General features: G+C 41.9%; 2 protein-coding genes across 2 annotated transcripts in view; both read right to left on the bottom strand.

Annotated features, from left to right (window-relative positions):
* LOC121927575 (phosphatidylinositol 4-phosphate 3-kinase C2 domain-containing subunit alpha-like) overlaps positions 1-19282 on the bottom strand; it is a 376515-nt gene that overhangs the window by 51025 nt on the left and 306208 nt on the right. The gene's annotated exons all lie outside the window — the stretch shown is intronic.
* Positions 4714-12496, bottom strand: LOC121927600 (phosphatidylinositol 4-phosphate 3-kinase C2 domain-containing subunit alpha-like). The gene is made up of 2 exons (XM_042461360.1): positions 12284-12496; positions 4714-6020 (listed from the first exon to the last, which is right to left on the bottom strand). Exon 2 carries the CDS (start codon positions 5953-5955, stop codon positions 4828-4830), a length of 1128 nt encoding a protein of 375 aa, XP_042317294.1. The 5' UTR covers positions 5956-6020; positions 12284-12496; the 3' UTR covers positions 4714-4827.

The following is a 19282-nucleotide window of genomic DNA, read 5'->3' as shown; positions in this document are numbered from 1 at the left end:
GGAAACCAGCTTTTAGGTGCTCCAGTGGCATGCAGCATGTAAATGCCATGCCGCCGGAGTGCCCAGAAGCCAGCCCACATGTGGGCAGCCAAGAGGCTTGAAACCGGCTTCCAGGAGTCTTGGGGGCATGCACCCTCTGCATGCCATGTTTCCAAACCAGCTGGAAGCCAGCTTTTTATGCCAGTCTGTTTCACCCCAATGTTGGACTAGCTAGGTCACTCCATCCAATACCAAACTTTGCACCTACATGTTTAGCAATGAAATGGAGATACAGGTAAAGCAATGTTTTTGATACACAGGGGCCTTTCTAAACAGGCAGATATACACATTTCTTTATAATTAAACAGAATAAAATACAAGATCAGAGCATGACAAGATCAATAATGCATGTCTACTTGCTTTGAGAAGGCAAATAATTTTACCTCCTAATTTCAAACAGTGCTTTTGTACTTAAATGAAATTTTTCCTGACAAATATTCTCCAAGTATGTGATTTCTGTAAAACAGAGTAATTCTTCAGATATGCACAAAATATTTTAAGTTGTTTTACTCTTTTTAAAAGCAAACTACCAAAAACATTTTAAGACTTTAGCAAACTCACTTCTTAACAGAAGCCACAGAAAACAGGTTAAGTAACTGAGTAATAAGGAAATGGCTTGCTTAGCACCTTAAAGTATCTGTATCAGGGAAGAGATTCCAAATAGAGATGACGAAAAACAACTATTATTATTATTATTATTATTATTATTATTATTATTTCTTATTCACCTCACCTTGTGGACTATGCTGACTTTAATTCACCCAACTATCTTAGGGATGGTACACACGGGCAAAAGCCCTGTTCTCCCCCCAGCCTCATGTCATCCTGTATGTACAGCAAAGGCCATTAGCCCCAGGCCAGGATCAGCCAGTCTGGATGCCAGTCCAGCAGTCCCAGACTGATTCCCGGCCCAAAGGGGCCTTGACATGGGTCAAAAAGACCTGATGTTTGCAGCAGAGTTCTATGGAAAATCTGTGGTGACAGCAGACACCGCACAGCCCTGTGCATCCCTTACCTGGCTCCATCGCCACATCTTCTCAGAACGCCCGTCATGGCCTGTGATGTCGGATGGGGCGCCTGTCATATGGGCGTAGCAAGGCACCCAGTTTCTGCCCTTATGAGCCTCAACAGAGGCCTTCTTAGAAGATGCAGTGGCGGAGGCAGGTAAGGGGTGGTGACAGCTCAATGGCATAGCAGCAGGCAGACATGTAAACACCCGCCTGCCACCACAATGGCCTGGGGACCAACCTAGGTCAGAACCAGGGACAGGATATCATGGGCTTGCTCTTTGTCAGATTATTATGACTACTATAAATTAGAAGCATACAGATGTGAATTTGTTTTACCTTTGCCTCAAAATCTACTCTATTTTACTCTTAATGTAGTATGGCTTGTTATAAAAAATAATGCTCACTCATTACTTCAAAAACATTCATTTACTATGATTTTTGGCAACTTCCCAAGGATTTTAAAATTAAAAATTTACCCACTTTACTTCAATATAACTGTAAATGATACTGCTGTTCTTCACTGCAGCTGTACAAAATTTGGGTTTTTTTATTACAGTTGTCCCTCGGTATTCGTGGAGGATTCTGGACTTCCCTGTGTATACCAAAATTTGCAAATACTCAAGTATGCAACCATGCCACCATTGGAGACAATGGGACAAGTCCTCCCTCCCTCCGTCTTCCCCCTGTGAGGCTTCCCTGGGCTTTGCTTTGGGGGTGGAAGCTGCAGCCCCTTCAGCTGCAAGAATTCAGCACCGGCAAAGGGGCTTGGGGGTGGCGGCTTCGAGACCCAAGCCTCATGCCGCTTCCCTGGAGCCGATGGGACTGCATCTTCCGCCCCCAAAGCTAAGCCCAGGGAAGCCTCACAGGGGGAAGAAGGAAGGGGGGACAATGTGACAAAGCCTGCCACTCCGCTCCCTCCTTCCTGCCCGAGAGGCTCCTGTCCTAGGCTTAGCTTTGGGAGCCAGCACAGGGTCTTGGATCCTCCCTGTGCTGTCACTGACTCTCTGTGGCTGACGGTGTCATGGCCAGCTAAGAGCAGGTCTCGGAGGATGAGGAGGAGGATGGGGCTCCTCCAGAGCAAGAGGTAATTGAGGCTACACCTGGTGCTAATCCTGCTCCAGTGCAAGAGGTAATTGAGGCTACACCAGGTGCTAATCCTGCTCTGCCAGAATCCAGCCCTGATCGCCCAGCCCCAGAGGAGGAGGCTCAGCCAGGTCCTAGTGCTGGTGGGATTGCTCTGGTGGTACAGCGGCCTAGTGGTGGCTCTGGGGAGGAACCATGCTTGAAGGTTCCCTCCTATAGACAACGCAGGGCTGAAAGTGCTGGCAGACGCAGATCCCAGAGAATTGCTGAGAAGCAATTAGCAAATCAGCCTCAGATGGCATGGGGAGAGTTTCCCTCACTTAATGAGCAGAGAGACATCAACTCAGTGCTAGAGTTTATTGCATGATCCTTTGGTGTGACTGCTGCCTGCATTGGCTCTCTGTATCTTGACTCCTTGTTGCCTTGACTTTGGAATGGACTGGACTATTGTTACCTTCTGGCTGACCTGACCTTAAACTGGACTGACTATTGTGACCTCTGTTATCCTGACTTTGGCTTTTCTCTCTCTCTCTCCCTGCAAGGTTTGTGGATTACATCCAGCTTCATAGGTAATTGCCTTCCTTATCGGCGTGTGTCTGTGGGTGCTGGCTGCAGTTAAGGACAGATGGGGCTGCAGCCACTTCCCCCAAAGCTAAGACAAGGGAAGCCTCGCAGGCGGAAGAAGGAGGGAAGGAAGGAGGGAAGACTTGTCCATTGTCCCCAATGGTGGCGCAGCTGCATGCACACACAGCCATTGGGGACAATGTGGACTTGCCGTCCGAGAATTTATTATTTATATTACACACTAAAATTTCATGCAATTCAGTCACAAGTTTTGGGGCTAGAAGACTGACATCTAACTATGAACCCACCAGTTGGCTTTGGAAAAGCCATTCACACAATTTTGTATCTGCATTATAAAAGGCTTTTTGTTATTCTTGTGTGCTTTCAAGTCATTTCTGACTTACAGTAACTCTAAAACTGAGTCTGGGGTTGAGAGTGTGTGACTCTCCTAAGGTCACTCCATGGGTGAGAGCGGAATTAAACCCTGACCTCCAGAGTTGTAGCTGAAAACTCAGACTACTGCACCATACTGGCTCCTAGAAAAGGCTTTAAACATGGACCAAAAAAACCCCAAACATTTATATGACATTTTTCATATTTTGATACAGAATCCTATGTTCAATTTGCATATCAAGGAGCATACCTCATTGTATGCTCCTACCGACACTGGCATTTGTAGTTACTTCAGTGAGGTCAACTGTCACACTGCTGCTGAAGAGCTTCAGGTGTGCCTCACAGCATTTCAACCAGCAAAGATAACTGAATAAGAATATTTTTACATTCTAGAAAAATGCAGTCCATGATTTATTCATCTAGGAACATCAACAGATCACCCAAAGGGATCATTTTGCATAAGATCTGAATGTTATCTTTAAGTTCTAATTTTGTTCTTTAAGTATGAATATTCTCACGGTTAAACCTACGAAGCCAGGATTCCAGTTACACAGTCTCTGAAGCTAAATAAAAATAAAACAGCAGCCCTGTGGGATCAGCCCAAAGGTCTATTGAGTCTAGAATTGTTTCCACAATTTCCACAATTCCATAATTTTAATGTGATGTGTGATATAATAATTCCTTTTAGTTGCCTTACATCTCCCACCATTTAGTTTAATATTATAATGTGCATTCTCTAAATCATATATTTTATACTACTCTATTGTGTATTTTCTTCTAAGCTAAGCTGCCCCAAATAGTGTTACCTTTTAACATAGGGATTGTTCCACTCTGTTGAACATTTTACGTGCCTTCTTGCATCTTTTCCAGCTTGACAATATCCTTTTTAACATGCAGTGATCAGAACTGTACACTGTATCTCAAGTGTGGTCACATCACAGATTATAAAAGCATTATGATATTGGGAATTTTATTTTTTACTCTTTCCCTTTTTATCTCCAAGATGGAATTTTCCTTTTTTATTTCAAACATCCACATTTTCAATGAGCTAACTGTCAAAAACCCAAGATTTTTTTTCTTGGTCTGCTACTTTCAGTTCATATCTCATCAGCCAATTTGTGAAACTAGAAATTCCTGCCTCCAAAGTGGATCACTTAATATTTGCTTACACTGAACTGCATTTGTCACTTTAATGCCAGTTCCCACTTGGAGCACTTTACTGCCCATTTGTATTCTATCCATATAAATAATTTGGTATTGCTAGTAAACCTGACCACTTCATTATTCAGTCCTAATTCCATTACACTGATGAAAAAGTTTAAAAGCATCAATCCCAAAACAAATTCTTAGAGAATCTGACTATTCATAGCCCCCATTATGGGGATGGTCCCTTTACTCCTACTCTCTGGCTTTTCATTCTTTAACCTGTTATCAGTCCATAAGAGGACCTTATTTTTCATCATATGTCTGCTAAGTTTGTTCAAGGATCTTTAGTGACCTACTTGCATTCTTTTGAGTGGTGGGAATGCACAATAGCACTTAAATGGAACAATATGAATTGACTATGTTTTAAGTTGATACAGTATAAGCTGAACATACCAGAATCCTGACTCACAACTGTCTGCAAGTAGCTCTGTTAATCAATTGTTTATAGAATGACAAGGTGGGGTGATTAAGTAAAGTAGCACAAACTTTTATAGCCTATTACAAAATTTCAGCTGCAGAATGAAATAGGTTTTCAGATCCATTTTACCTGTGATGTTTGGCCCTGTAACTTAGCAAGCTGAGCAGTTCGAATGTTTAAAGACTGGCTTCTTGTAACTGTTGCCCCGGAAGCAGATTTCCCACTAAGTTTTCTTTCATGATGGCATTTTCCTGGGGATTTCTCCTCCAGCAGCACAGCATCCCAAGGGTCTTCTACAACTGTACTACAAGTCACCTTTCCACCATCGTCTGAAGAATACAATATATCCATGTTGTCCCCTTTCGGTTTACTTAAAGGATCCAAATCCAACCAATCAAATTTACTGATATCATTGGAGCTTTCAGAGGCCGGCAAATTAATTGTAGATTTAGCATCAGTCACTTCTAAGCCTGTGTTTGATCTCCCATTTTTTTGAAATTCTGAAGTGCTTGCTATTTTATCAAATACCTTTGCCATTTCAGGGGTAAGTGTTGGATGAAATATAGGTAGACTTTGTTGTGGATGGAAAACTGTGGTAGTTGGCAGTGCATATGAAATGTACTGGGACCTCTCTGGAAGACTAAGATAAATAGGCTTTGTAGACTGATAAGCAGACATACCTGGATGGAAGCCATTCTGAAAGATACCAACTTGTTTACTGTAAGAAGGTGCTGGGTAAACAGAAGGTACAGTGCAAGCAGAAGGCCCAGGCAATCCAGGTGTCCATGGTCCTCTTTGAATGGTAGGATTAGAATAAAACTGTGATGAGAATGATGGGCTCAGAACAGGAACTGCTGGCAGCGTGGCTGGTTTGCTGGATTCAAAACTTTCTTCCAGTAGCAGTTTTTCTAGCTCAGCATGGGTAAGTTTCTCCACATCCACTGTATTTAACTTATCATCCACCTTTTTCTTGGCATCGGACTCTGGAAACACCATAAGATCATGGTCCTGTTTTCTGCAGGATTGTACATTTGGCCAGGATTTGCTTAAAGTGTCAATGCTTTGTCTATTACCAGACACCACTCTTTCCTTTTGCATCTTAGCCAGAGCCTCAGCCTCCATCTGCAGTGCCTCTTCTTTATCCACTTCTTTTGCCCTTGTTGTGCCCAAAGATGGTGATGGACATTGTTTGAATTCATTATTGCCAGATATCTGGGCCATGCTGTGAAAGCAGATATCCATCAATGGTTCCAATATCTACTTCCAAAAATCTTTGCCCCAAGTATGTTCAGACACATTCATCATCACTAGAAGAAAAGAAGGAAAATGTTAGAATGAAAAGAAGCATAAAGAAATTATTACTTTTGTATTTACCTACTTGGTTACAGTTCTAGATTTCCACAAATGCTTGAAGAATTAGGTCCAATCTTTTAAAGGATGTGTAAAGAACAATAATGACATTTATTTTATTTCTTTAAGTTGTGTATATACTTAGTATCTGCTAAAATAGTTTTTTTCATTACAGGCATTCCTACTGTGTCACTGAGTACACAGCTTCAAGAACTGCTGGTTCATCACTAGCAGTTCCCCACAGAAGACTAGGTTTTCCCTTAAAGAGATATAACCTCAATCCTGCTATAGTATTTGAGAAATGAGGCACCCACAGAACAAAGTATAAATACTGACAATGTTCTGAAAGTAATCCTAGAACTGTGGAAAGTTCTCCATCTCTACTATTTGGATCAATGGCACAGACTACTAAAATGGCCTGAATGGGGTGTTTTTAGTCCCACACATGCACACATCCACATACAATAACTCTACAGAAGCAGTGTTAAGACCATCACTAACTTCAGTGTCAGGTCTAGTCAGCTTTCTTCAATTACTTTCATCAAAATTAACAGTGAAGATAATTGTAATGGACCATGGAAGATGAAGAAAAGAGAAAACTATCTGCATACAAATGTATTTCAAATGTCTTCTACACAATACACAAATACTCATAAATGGTATGCACAAGAACAATTACATTTTTTCTAATACAATTTATTGGGCTCACACATTTAAATACTGCAATAAATTAATGTCAAATGATTCTACATTCTCAGAGAAGCTTTGTTCTAACAATATTTAATTCCAGCCATTTTATATTCAAAGAATGCAAACACTTAAACCACTCAATGACTTACAAAGGAGAATAAGTGATTTATAACCAAGTTTGAAGAGCAAGTAGAATGACTCAGATTCCTCACTCCTGTTTGAGTTCAAACAACTAGACACAAACTTTACTGCCTGGCAGGGAACAGAAAGCTATTACATTAATCCAGTCAGGCTACTCACAATTTCTTTAAATTTGACTGAAGCACTCCCTCAAAATTCCAAGGAAGTATGAAGATACCTTTTTTACTGGTTAAGAGCTACTGTACATTTTTACTCGTAAATGTTACATCTTTGTGGCTTTCAGTTCCAATTCAGCTTCAAGATTATGTATTTTAGACTGCTCAAGAGAAGATAAAACTTTCAAGAAGCATTCCTAGCACTTGGTTTTAAATACATCCTCTTCACACTGCTGTTGCTTGATCAGGAGCTGAAAATGAAAATAAGTGTACTCCAAAGTATACGCCTGAAAACCAGTTGGCTAATCATTCCATTACACTCCACGACAATGGCCAAGTGGCATTTAACAGTAGCATATAACATTCTATCCACCTTGATTCAGATTCTTGGGCGTGTTGTTAGACTGTTCCCACTCGATGTGGAGTAACTAAACAAAACTTTGCTCCATGTTTGGTTTATTGTCTCATCTGATGGCAGACAATTTCCCTTTCTTGTTGTGTACCTTCATACCAAACCAAAGAATGACCCCAGTGACTGTTATTGACTTCTCCCTCTGAGAGGACAGGAAGCTAAAAAGCCCCTTTGCATTTGGCAATTTTTGCCAGATGCCTCTGTGCAAAACTAGTCCCTTTTCCCTTTGTGAAACAAGGCACATAATGCCAGGCTTACTTACAAAAATGATAAAAACCATCCATCCAATGTGAAGTCGAAGGCTTTCATGGCCGGCATCCATAGTTTTTTTGTGGGTTTTTCGGGCTATGTGGCCATGTTCTAGAAGAGTTTAGGCTGGCATCTTCAGAAAAAGCTTGCATGGAAAGGAGTTGGGTATGTATATACTGTGTGAACCTGGGGAGGCAGGAGTGATTTGCATGTGGATTGTTCTGTTGTTAATGGCAGGCCTCAGGGTGGGAGGGTCTGCAAAAGAGGATTAGTGTCTGCTTGATTAGTGCTCATTGTCTGCTGGGAAACCCCTGACCCTGGGAGATTTCTCATTTGCATTTGTTGAGTCTTCATCTTGCTATTTTTCAGGCCTGTTAGCCAAACCTTGTTTACGTTAAGGGTTACCTCTTTCCTGTTCACCAAAGTCCTCATAATGGACACCATGACACTCATCTGACAGATTTTTCCAGAAGACATCACAGCCCTGTTCGAACATTGCCTCACCACAAGCTATTTCCAGTGGGACAATGGATTCTACGAACAGAGAGATGGGGTAGCAATGGGAAGTTCTCTAAGCCCTGTGATAGCAAACTTTTACATGGAACGCTTTGAAAAGCAAGCCCTGGAAACAGCACTGAAAAAGCTCACAACTTGGTTCCGGTACGTGGATGACACTCTCACAATTTGGAGCCATGGAGAAGAAGATCTGGCTGTGTTCCTGAACCGTCTGAATAACATCCACCTCAACATCCAATTCACTATGGAAAAAGAAAAGGAAGGAACACTGCTATTCTGGGATGTCATAGTCATCCACAAACCAAACCAATGTTTGGGTCACACAGTATACAGAAAACCTACAGACAGATATCTGCGCAAGAACTGAAACCATCACCCAGGACATAAAAGAAGCACAGTCAAACCACTGGTAGACCAGGCAAACTGTGAACCCCATTTCTTGGAAGATGAATTGAAACACCAAGAGGCTCTACAGGCTAATGCTTATTCCAGCTCAGACATCAGAAGGGCTGCCAGAGGAATGAAGACAAGCAGCCACCCAAACAAACGGTATTTTTACCATACATCAAAGGAGTCACAGACAGAATAGGGAAACTGGTGAAGAAACACAACCTTCAAATGGTTTACAAACCAACGAAGAAAATCCAGCAAATGCTTCACTCAGCCAAGGACTAGAGAGACCCTCTCACAGCTGCAGGAGTTTACCGCATACCATGCAGCTGCGGAAAAGTCTACATAGGGACCACTAAATAAGAATCAAGGAACACAAGAGACACTGCAGACTGGGTCAGCCAGAAAAATCAGCAGTAGCAGAACATGCTGCAAACCATCCTGGGCATAAAATACTGTTTGAAAACACTGAAATTCTGGACCATGTCAACAACTACCATGTCAGGATGCACAAGGATGCCATTGAAATCCACAAACACTTGGGCAATTTCAACAGGAAAGAGGAAACTCTTAAAGTGAACAAGGTTTGGCTACCAGTCCTGAAAAATAGCAAGATGAAGACTCAACAAATGCATCCCTCAATTAATCCTCCAAAATGCATCCCTCAATTAATCCTCCAAAAGGATATCAGTCCTTATATATCTAGATTGTCTATGAAAAGCCAGGATAAATGCTGAATATGAAATATCCATGCAAAAGTTATTTCTGTATGCTCTCATAATGACAGAGACAGTTTCAAGTGTTTCATCATTCCCCTTATTGTTTGACATCACATTCCATATAGATGTTGATATTTAAAAAAAAAACAGAAAATGGACACCATTAATTTCTAATTTCTAATATAGCTTTAAGGAAATTATTAGTTAAGATTTAATTATCTTTGCCTTTGTTCTCTAACTGTATAAAATGGCACAAAACCTTTTTATTTATAGTTCATGATTCAGCGCGTGAAATAAATAAGTGTAGATTTATATTATGAACATATATATTGAACACTGAGTATTGTTTTGATTCAAGATCTTAGCATTTAACTTTCGTATGGTTATTCTGATAAGAGATCTTTTTAAGATTAAAAATCAAATAGATATCAATTTTCACCCTTTTAAATATTCTTTGACTTGTTGATTAATATGAAGAGTAACAGAAATTTTGATATGGATGCCTTAACAGGACTGTACAGTACTAAACTAGAACGTAATCTAGGCAGTATGTAACATAACCACAGTGCTGCTGGCAGCTAGTGAATTTTAGAAAACATCTTGTTAGAAAACATAATCAACGTTTATCTTAGTTGCTTAAAGAAATTATTTAGGGAGTCTGGCTATTCTATTTTAAACTGTACCAGTGCCTTGATATACTGATATGAGATTAAACCTTGATTAAATCTTAACCTCACATTAAAACAAAGACACGGGGGGGGGGGCACAACTGAGGGGTAAATCAATTGATTTGCATAAATGAGATTGTAAATTCAGTCCCCAACATGTCAATGTACAGCTGGAGAAAACCTCAATATGAAACAGTGGAGAGTCACTGCCAGAGGATACTGAGGAAGATGGACTACTGATCCAATTGAGTATAAAGTAGATTCATATATTTATATATATGACATCAGAACAGTGAAATGAGAGATTATCACAGTACAAAAACTTATCTGAATTGGGTCTTCACTTCCTTTACACAAAGTGAAAAGAATAACATGTGCAAGATGACAGAAAAACAAGCCACAAAGGACTCTGGAATGTGTTGAGTGAAGGAAAAATTCCTGAGGGGAAAACATCCAGGATAATAGTTTGTCTGGGTTTTTCGGGCTATGTGGCCATGTTCTAGAAGAGTTTATTCCTGACTTCTCTGAAGATGCCAGCCACAGCTGCAGGAATAAATTCTTCTAGAACATGGCCACATAGCCCCAAAACCCCACAAAACACAATGGATGCCGGCCATGAAAGCCTTTGACTTCACATCCAGGATAGTGTTTGGAATAAATAGAATAATACAACAGAGAAAATCCAAGAAAAATGTGAATTCCTCACTCTTTTCCTTGAAGGCAGGTATAACAGCTTTCAAAGTGGAATTGTCCCTTTCTCTTTCCCAGGCAAAAAAGGAACAGAGATGAATTTGTAGCTATTCCTTGATTCCTGGGTGGCCTAAAGGCACCAGATGCCATCTCATTTTGGAGTTGATATTCAATTAACACACCCTTTTCCCTCTCTGTATTAGACAGGAACACTGCACTCCATTAAATTATTAAAATTATACTATAATTTCCACATCTATGTTTCAATTCTTATTAATTATTCCAAATAAAAATATACACAGGATTTTGCTTGTGGCTGTTCACCAAGGCAGGATACCTTCACTGTTATGTGAAATCTTTTTGTTTTACTGTCTAATGGGTTCATTGAATGGCAAGCTTTTAAGATCAAGTGTTAGCATTGTATGCTGATGCAGCTGAAGTTATCTAACATTTTTTTCCTTCCTTCTCTTCACATCTACATCATCATCCTTAATTCTGTGGTTTTGAAATTATGACAATTCCTAACCTAAAACTGGACAGAGTTGTATTAGAAAAGGCAATTAAGTATCCAAGCATGAGTTTTGTTTGTTTTTCACTTCATCTTCGACATCAATAGAATAGTAAGTATGAGCAGTTAAATCAATTACTATTCTCATATTACGGACTCGTGGGAACATTTAGAGCATTGTATGTTTTTATTTTAGTTTCAGCATTGCCTGTACAATAACACTGGTGATATCCAGGTCTTGCTAGTTGTGTAAACACTTACCGCAAGAGTGGCTCCTTGACCACCTGTGGTACCCAAGGGCCTTTAGCCATGGAAACCTTCTCTCTGCATAGCAGCGCTTGTTACCATAACTAATTCCTGCTAATGAGGGTTGGTCTTATGAGCAGTGACACAACAGCAACGTTTACCACTACAGTACTGCTTGTGTATATATGATCCATCCTGTAAACACAGGAGTAGCTTGCCCAAGGATGCTCAAGTCACATTTTGTAGGCTGCATCACTCACACACACAGACACACACACCCCACATCTGCCCCAGATATTCAACCTGCCACCTTGAGTCCCTATATTGGAAGAAAGGCAGGATATAAGAAAACAAAACAACAACAACAACAATCTGTGTCTTCCAAAAGGACACACACCAAATTCACCCCAGATATTCAGTCTGCTGCCTTGAGTCCCTGCATTGGGAGAAAAGCAGAAGATAAGATGATGATGATAATGATCTGTGCCTTCCAGAAGGAAACAACCACCTCTGCCCCAGATACTCAACCTACTGCCCTGAGTCTCTCTATTGGGGGAAAGGCAGGATCTAAGAATATATAGCAACAGTAACAATAGTTGAAGTTTTCTCTGGCCTGGGCCCACAACAAACCCCAACTCCCAGAATTCCACAGCAAAGAGCCAGAGAAAGAGTTAAAGCGGAGCCAAACCGGGTTATGTCTCCAGTGTGGATGCAGCCTAGATTAGGAAAAAAGGGTCCCCCCCATCCTTGCCCTGGAAAGAAGCGGGAGAGTGGGGCGGCCCTACAGCCAAGGCCCCTTTGTCGTCGTCCCCAGTCTCTCTCTCTCTGTGTCTCACCTCCCAGCGCCTCCATTGCAAGGCCCCAGGCAGAGAGGCAGCGCCGGCGCCGCCATTTCGCGTCCTCCTCCCCGCCGCCGCTCAAAAGCGCCTCTCTCTCTCTCTCTCTCTCCCCTCCTGTGGAAACTGGAAGACGAGGAGGAGGAGGAGGGCCCCTGGCTTCGTCGTCGTCTTCCTTCCCCGCCTCTCGAGGGAGGGAGGCTGGTTGTGGCGCCTCGCTCACTCGCTTCCGGCCCTCAAGGAAAGAGGAGGAGGAGGAGGAGGCCATGAGGGGAAGAAAGAATAATTCCAGCCTTCACAAAATGTCCTCCATTTTGAGAGGGACTAACAGCCCCTGCCTTCCCCATCCCAGGACCTGTCCTCCATTCCAGCCTTCTGTCCAGGAGGAAGTCCCAAAATGCTTTCCATTTTGAGCAGGGCTAAGACAGGGTGACTGACCCCCAGACGTGTCCTCCTAACCCCAGAGGAAAAGACACTGTGAAATGTGGGGAATTTGAGGGAAATGTAGGACATGGCCAATTAAAAGGTAAAAACACTTGGAAATAGAAATCCATGGAGGGAGTGAAATGGCAGGCCCAATGCCATCGGGCCTATCCTTAAGATATAAAGCCTTCCCTCCAGTCCATCTGCCTTGGTCCAGGCCTCAGAGGGAAAGGTGAACTCCAGAAGCTGATCCCCTTCCCCACAACCATCCCCTTCTCCTTTTATGTTTTGTCTTCTTTGATTGTAAGCCTGAGGGCAGGGAACCGTCTAATCAAAAGATTGTATGTACAGTGCTGTGTAAATTTACAGCGCTATATAAATAAAGCTTAATAATAATAATAATGCTGCTCAGTCCTGCTCAAAATGGAGGGCATTGTGGAATTTCTCCAGGCAGAAATGGAGGACATTTCACAAACCAAACCAATGTCCTCTTTTTTCTTGAATGTCCTACATTTTGCAGTGCCCTGTCCTCAGCAGTTATGACATCTGGTCACTCCGGCTAAACAGCCAGTTGCTCAGCAGCTTCCCTCCTATCTCTCAGGAGAAACGGACTGGGTTCCCCTCCCCTTGGTTTGTCCTGATCATGTTGATGTACACTCCTGGGTTACAGCAGTTTGATTCCACATTAACGATCACGGCCTCCATCCCATGGACTCCGTGGGATTTGTAGTATGGTGTAGTACTTGGCATTATCGGCTAGAGAGCTCGAGTCAAGATGACCAGATGTGCCCTAATCACAAAGGAGGGCAAGGCACCACAAAATAGGATGTTCAAGAAAAATAGAGGACATTACCAAACAAAAGTTAAAAATACTCAAATAAATGTAAATGTGTGTTTCTTAGTCATGCTTAATATGGAGGACAGTCCTCCTAGACAGAAGGCTGAAATGTAGGACTATTCCTGAAAAAGGAGGATGTCTGGTCACCCTGACTCTAGTACCCTTGCCTGAAGTGTGTGTTTGTGCTTTCAACCCTATGAATTTCTTAGGATTTTCTTAAGCAAGGAATACCCAAGAGTTGGTTTTGCCAGTTCCTTCCTCTGAAATATAGCCTATAGCACCTGATATTTGTTGGTGGTCTCCCATCCAAATACTAACCAGGGCTGACCCTGTTTAGCCTCAGATCAGACAGGATCTGGTGCAAATTAAGGGTATCTTAGGCCACTTCTGCCTTAACTAGAGCAAAGAATGTCAAGGACCATCACAAATACAGGTCCCAGGATTTCTTTGGTTGAAACCATGATACGTAGTTAAAATGGGTATACTGTAGTACATATACGCTCTATGGCAAAGTCTTGGACTGCAACTCCTGGCGGCCCTAGCCAGCATAGCCAATAGTGAGGAATGCAGGGAGTTGCAGTTCAGCAACATATGAATGCATATACAATTCTCACCCCTTTTCTAGGAGGATCTCCTTCTAATAGGGAAAGTGACATAGCTATCTCCAGTGGTTGGTTTTGAGGGTATCACCAAAAGGGGCCAAATTATTGTTATTGCTTTTGAGAGGGAGAAATTTGAGGTGTGTCATTAAAGACTGCCTGTGTTGTTTTTGTTTACTGTTGTTTCTGCAGAGAGGCACGTATTCTTGTAGGAATTCTTCCTCCTGGGTGCAAAAATAACTTGTCCCGCTATTGTTACTGGGTAACTTGAGATGGCAAACTCCCTCTGAACAAATCTTGCCAAGAAAACTCCATGATTGGTTCATGATAGGGTCACTATAAGTCGGAAATGATTCAAAGTCAACACAACACAACTTGAAAGAGAGGGAGAGACTACTATTTGCTGCCCCATCTCAGCAAAAGTCCTTTGGCTGGTTGTGATATGGAACCAGTAGTTGCCTCCTCAAGAATTGCATATTCATTCACCCCTCTCTGATTGGGAAGCATGATGGGTAGAATTCACACTAATACCACTGTGTTTATTAAATCCAGCCCCACTAAGTCTGCTGGTTTATTAAAGCCACACAGATTAGTGAGAAAGAGGATGAGTTAGAAAGAAGATGAGGTGACTGGTCCTTCCATGACTAACCCTCTATGAACATTCTACTTAAGCTAATTGATGCAATAACCAGCAGAATTTGTTTCCCATCTACCAGAGACTGGTCCCATTGACACCTTTCTTTTCCTTCCTTCCTTCCTTCCTGGAAATTCACTACAGACCAGCAGCCAATTGCTCGTGTTGATACCCATCCAGGGGCCACTACGTTGAATAGCGTTGCTCTATACTGTATTGCCCAGGTGAGAGGGATATGGGTAAGCAGGTGAGCAGAGGAAGCTTGTATTTTCTTCACCACCATCACCACCGCTGCTATGCCGCCACATCGTACTGTCCTCATGCCACTCAATATGAGAGGGTGAGGAATTCTCATTCTGGGCACAGCCACACAATCACTACATACTTCTTTGCATAGTGACTGTCTAGCAAGTGATGATAGTGCCTCTTCACTTGCTGTCTTCTTCTGGAAGGCTCTGCCTATTTGTGGTCTGTTTCCCTTTGGCCTTGGAAGAGGAAGAGTAAGCCTGGTGATGCAATTCAGTGGGAGGAAGTAACAAAAGGCAAAGGCTAGATATTTCTTGAAGAAGTAGCCACCTTATCTTCCTAGTCATTTGACCTTTCTAACACATGGTGTGGGGGACAATCTCACTGAGATCAGACCCTGTTGCTTCACTATCTGGGAGAGATAGCTATACTTTCCTGAAACGGAAAACACCAAGATAGCGATATGGGATGGGTAGATGTGGCTGCATGCATCTTATCTCTAACTAGAAGAACAGGCCCAGTCCTTACTGCCAAAGTACCCAGAGGGAATGGGAATGAGAGAAAGGAGCAGAGTGGTGGCTGTCTTGCCATTTGCAGGTTTGACCCTCACACACACATCTCTGGTGTGTTTGTTCCAAGGGGCTCGCGGATGGAAGTTTTCCTCTATTTCTTCCCCTCTCTTGTTTGACTTTGAGTGGCAAATTAATTATGATTTTTAAATGATAGAAGAAATAGCTTTAGAGATATAGAGATAATTTAGAGATAATTCTTCACTACTTGGATAATAGCATCTCCTTTAAAAACTGTGGCAAGCAGAAATTCAGCAGGTGAAGCTTTCCCTAGTTTGCAGAAATAATGGTGGATAGACTTTCATTAACTAGATTTTATCCTGTCCCAGGGCAGTTAAAGACATAGGAGGAGGAAAAAGTTTACTGCCTTTCTCACCTACCACCTTGAATGGTTACATCATTCTCTGCACATGTACTTGTAATTGTTTTAGGAAGCTTTATTGACCATGATGTGATGTCATGTGAACATTGCTCTCTTCTCACGTCTTCCTGCCATGAGGGCCAGTTTGTATGAATATGAGGCAGATATCTCAGGTGACTCTTATTTTTATTATACTAGCAGGTCACAGTCCTTTTTTAACAGCTGTACAACAATCATATCTGGAAAAGGTCATATTCATGATGGGATAGATCTCACCTTGTATTTATGTTTGTCATGCAGCTGCTTGAAGGTGCAGGATTCCCATCAGGAAAAACAAAAGGAAATGGCAAGACTTATTGCTATTGTTCCCAGCACAATTCAAGAATCTTCCATCCCCAGAACAGGTGAACTATAATTAATTATTATTACCTAAAACTTGAAAACTTTAAAAGGAGTAAAGTAGCAACACTGTGGCAAGAAGTAACTTGGAAGGTACAGCCTAATTTTCCACAGAAAGGAAAAAACCCTCCCACTCCTAATCTCACTGGCTATCTCTTATAATGGGCGGTGGCAAGCAGCAGTGGGGTGACGGAGAGGGGTTGGATTTCATACTCCAGCCTAGACAACGTGACTTTTGTTCCTGAGGACGTGCTGTTTATGGAAGCATCTCTGATCACCACATTGGGACCAGGCTGAGGATGTCACCCATTCCTGCCTGAGTGATTGCATTTTACTGCAGTGACAAAGATGTGATGATCATTTTTGTTTGTTTCTCAGTCTTTAAACCATATTTTGAAGAGAACCTGTTTTGGCAAGCAAAGAGAATTAATATCCATACAAGGAATACTAGCATGCTAGATAATTATTCTACTTCTTAACTAACATGTTTTTTTTAAAAAAAAACATATTCCAGAATTAATTATATACTTAGTACTGGTTAAATGATTCAACATATTAGCTTGAACTGAATATTGATTTTACAGGTTTGTGGTAAAGTACTGTATTTCTGTATTTAAAGAGAAAGAATGTCCTATTAATCATCATTTCCTCTTCCTATCATCAGCTCTAAGTACGAATGTTGTGAATTACTGGAAATTTGCACAACAAATATGTGGGTTGGAATGCAATTGTAGGCACGCTGAACTTTCATCATGTACTACAGGGGGAAAAAACTGCACTGAATGTACCCATGGAAAAGTAAACTGAAATGAAGATGTATGAAGTAATACCGGTAAAAACAATTTTATAGTATTGAAATATTGTTTAAACAGTGCATTTACTGCAAACAAAAGCTATAGATGCCACTTTTATATCGTAATATAAATATAAGAAGAAGAGGTAGAGGTCAGAATAAGGGAAGAAAATAAATCAAAGCCAGCATAGAGCAGACTATAATCTGAAACCTGGAAGGGAGGAAGAAATGAGAAAGAAAAGGAAAGTTGGAAGATGAAGTGTAAACTATGTAAAAAAGTGATGACATACTGTTCTTTCTTTCTCACTTTTTTATTGTTTTATAAACAATGTATTGTACAAAACGAATAAAAAGATAATTTAAAAAAATCTTAATATGAAAATGGGGAATATTTTACCGATAATTATTTAGAGGAAGAAGGAACTAATTTTGAATGTATTTGTACAGATCAGGTGTACAATTTTGGTTGCACTAAATGAAGCCAACAAATACACTCATCCCTCCACATTTGTGGCTTTGACTTTTGTGGATTTGATTATTCACAGATTTTATTAATACATTCTCTCTAGGAATATTTAGGTCTTCCAGCACAACTGTGTGATCAACTTTAACCAAAAGTTACATTGAAGGACCTAGAGATTCATAGAGAGGTGTTCTCTCAGGTAAAAACATAGGCGGGTTATAGACCGCCGCTTTGAGGTGGTCTGCCACCGCCGCCGTTTGCTCCGTAAGGGAGTCGCCGCAGCCACACCGCGCGGCTCCCTTGCGGAGCAAAAAAGAAGCTCCAAAATGGAGCTTCTTTAAGTGGTGCCTCTATGACATCGCGAGGCGCCAGGGGCGGACTCGCGACGTCATAGACGCAGCAACACGTGCGGACGCACAGCGTCCGATACGTAAACACGGCGGCCCCCATGTGGAAGGGGCGCCACCATGTTGTACGTATGGAATACGTACTAGGGTTAGGGGGGTGCGGAAGCACCACCCCTTCCTAACGCTAATACGTATTCCATACGTATTTTTGGCGGTTTGTAACCCGCCACAGTGTTTTTGTTATTTGGGGTTTTCCCACATTCATGGAAGTCCTGTGCGCCAGCAAATGTGGAGGGATGAGTGTAGTCAATTTCTGATGACTATGGCAAGAGTTTCCAACCTGTGGTGCCCACACCCTCATGGCTTGCGAGATGAAATTACAGGAGGTGTGACAAAGAGTCATCAAGCAGCTAGCTCCTAGTGTGCCTTGAAAAATGGTGGTATTATTATTATTATTATTATTATTATTATTATTATTATTAACCTTTATTTATGAAATGCTGTAAATTTACACAGCGCTGTACATACGATCTTTTTAGTTAGACGGTTCCCTGCCCTCGGGCTTACAATCTAAAGAGACATGACACAGAAGGAGAAGGGAGTGGTGGAGGGAAAGGGTAAGAGGTCCAGCAGTTCCTCTCTACCTCCAAGGCTTGGACCAAGGCAGATGGACTGGAGGGAGGGCTTGGGTTCTTAATGGATGGTTAATCATTTTCCAGGGAAAATACATACTCTCAAGTAGGATAACGCATATACAGTACATAGCAATACAGGAGATGGTTTGATAAACAGACAACAAAAAAACACCAAATAGCAAGCAACAATTATGCAATGCCTGGGAAGACTTCTCTAAACAGGATGGTTTTCAACTCTGTTTTGAAGCTGGTTAAAGAAGTGATGGCTCTTGCTTGTGGGGGAAGGAGGTTCCAGGAGTGGGGGGCAGCAAGTGAAAAGGGGCGAATCCGGGATGGGGCAGAGGAAATCCTGGGCTGAGACAGCAGACCTTGACTACCAGAACGAAGGGCCCTAGTTGGAAGGTGAGGAGAAAGAAGGCCTAATAAGTAAGGAGGGGCCAGTCCATGGAGGGCTTTAAATATCAACAGCAGGAGCTTGTACTGAATGCGGAAAGGGAGGGGGAGCCAGTGAAGGGATGCCAACACAGGAGAGATGTGGTCAGAGCGGTGGGTGAAAGTGATAATGCGTGCAGCTGAATGCTGAACAGAGATTAAAGGACGGAGGTGAGAAAGAGGAAGCCCAGCCAGGAGGACGTTACAGTAATCCAGTCGTGAGATCACTAGGGCATGGACCAGGATCTTGGCAGTAGAGG

Source organism: Sceloporus undulatus, chromosome 1 (genome assembly GCF_019175285.1).
Source record: "Sceloporus undulatus isolate JIND9_A2432 ecotype Alabama chromosome 1, SceUnd_v1.1, whole genome shotgun sequence".
Lineage (NCBI taxonomy): Eukaryota > Metazoa > Chordata > Lepidosauria > Squamata > Phrynosomatidae > Sceloporus > Sceloporus undulatus.
Note: the sequence above shows the minus strand (reverse complement) of the source record. Positions and strands in the feature narration are given on the sequence as shown.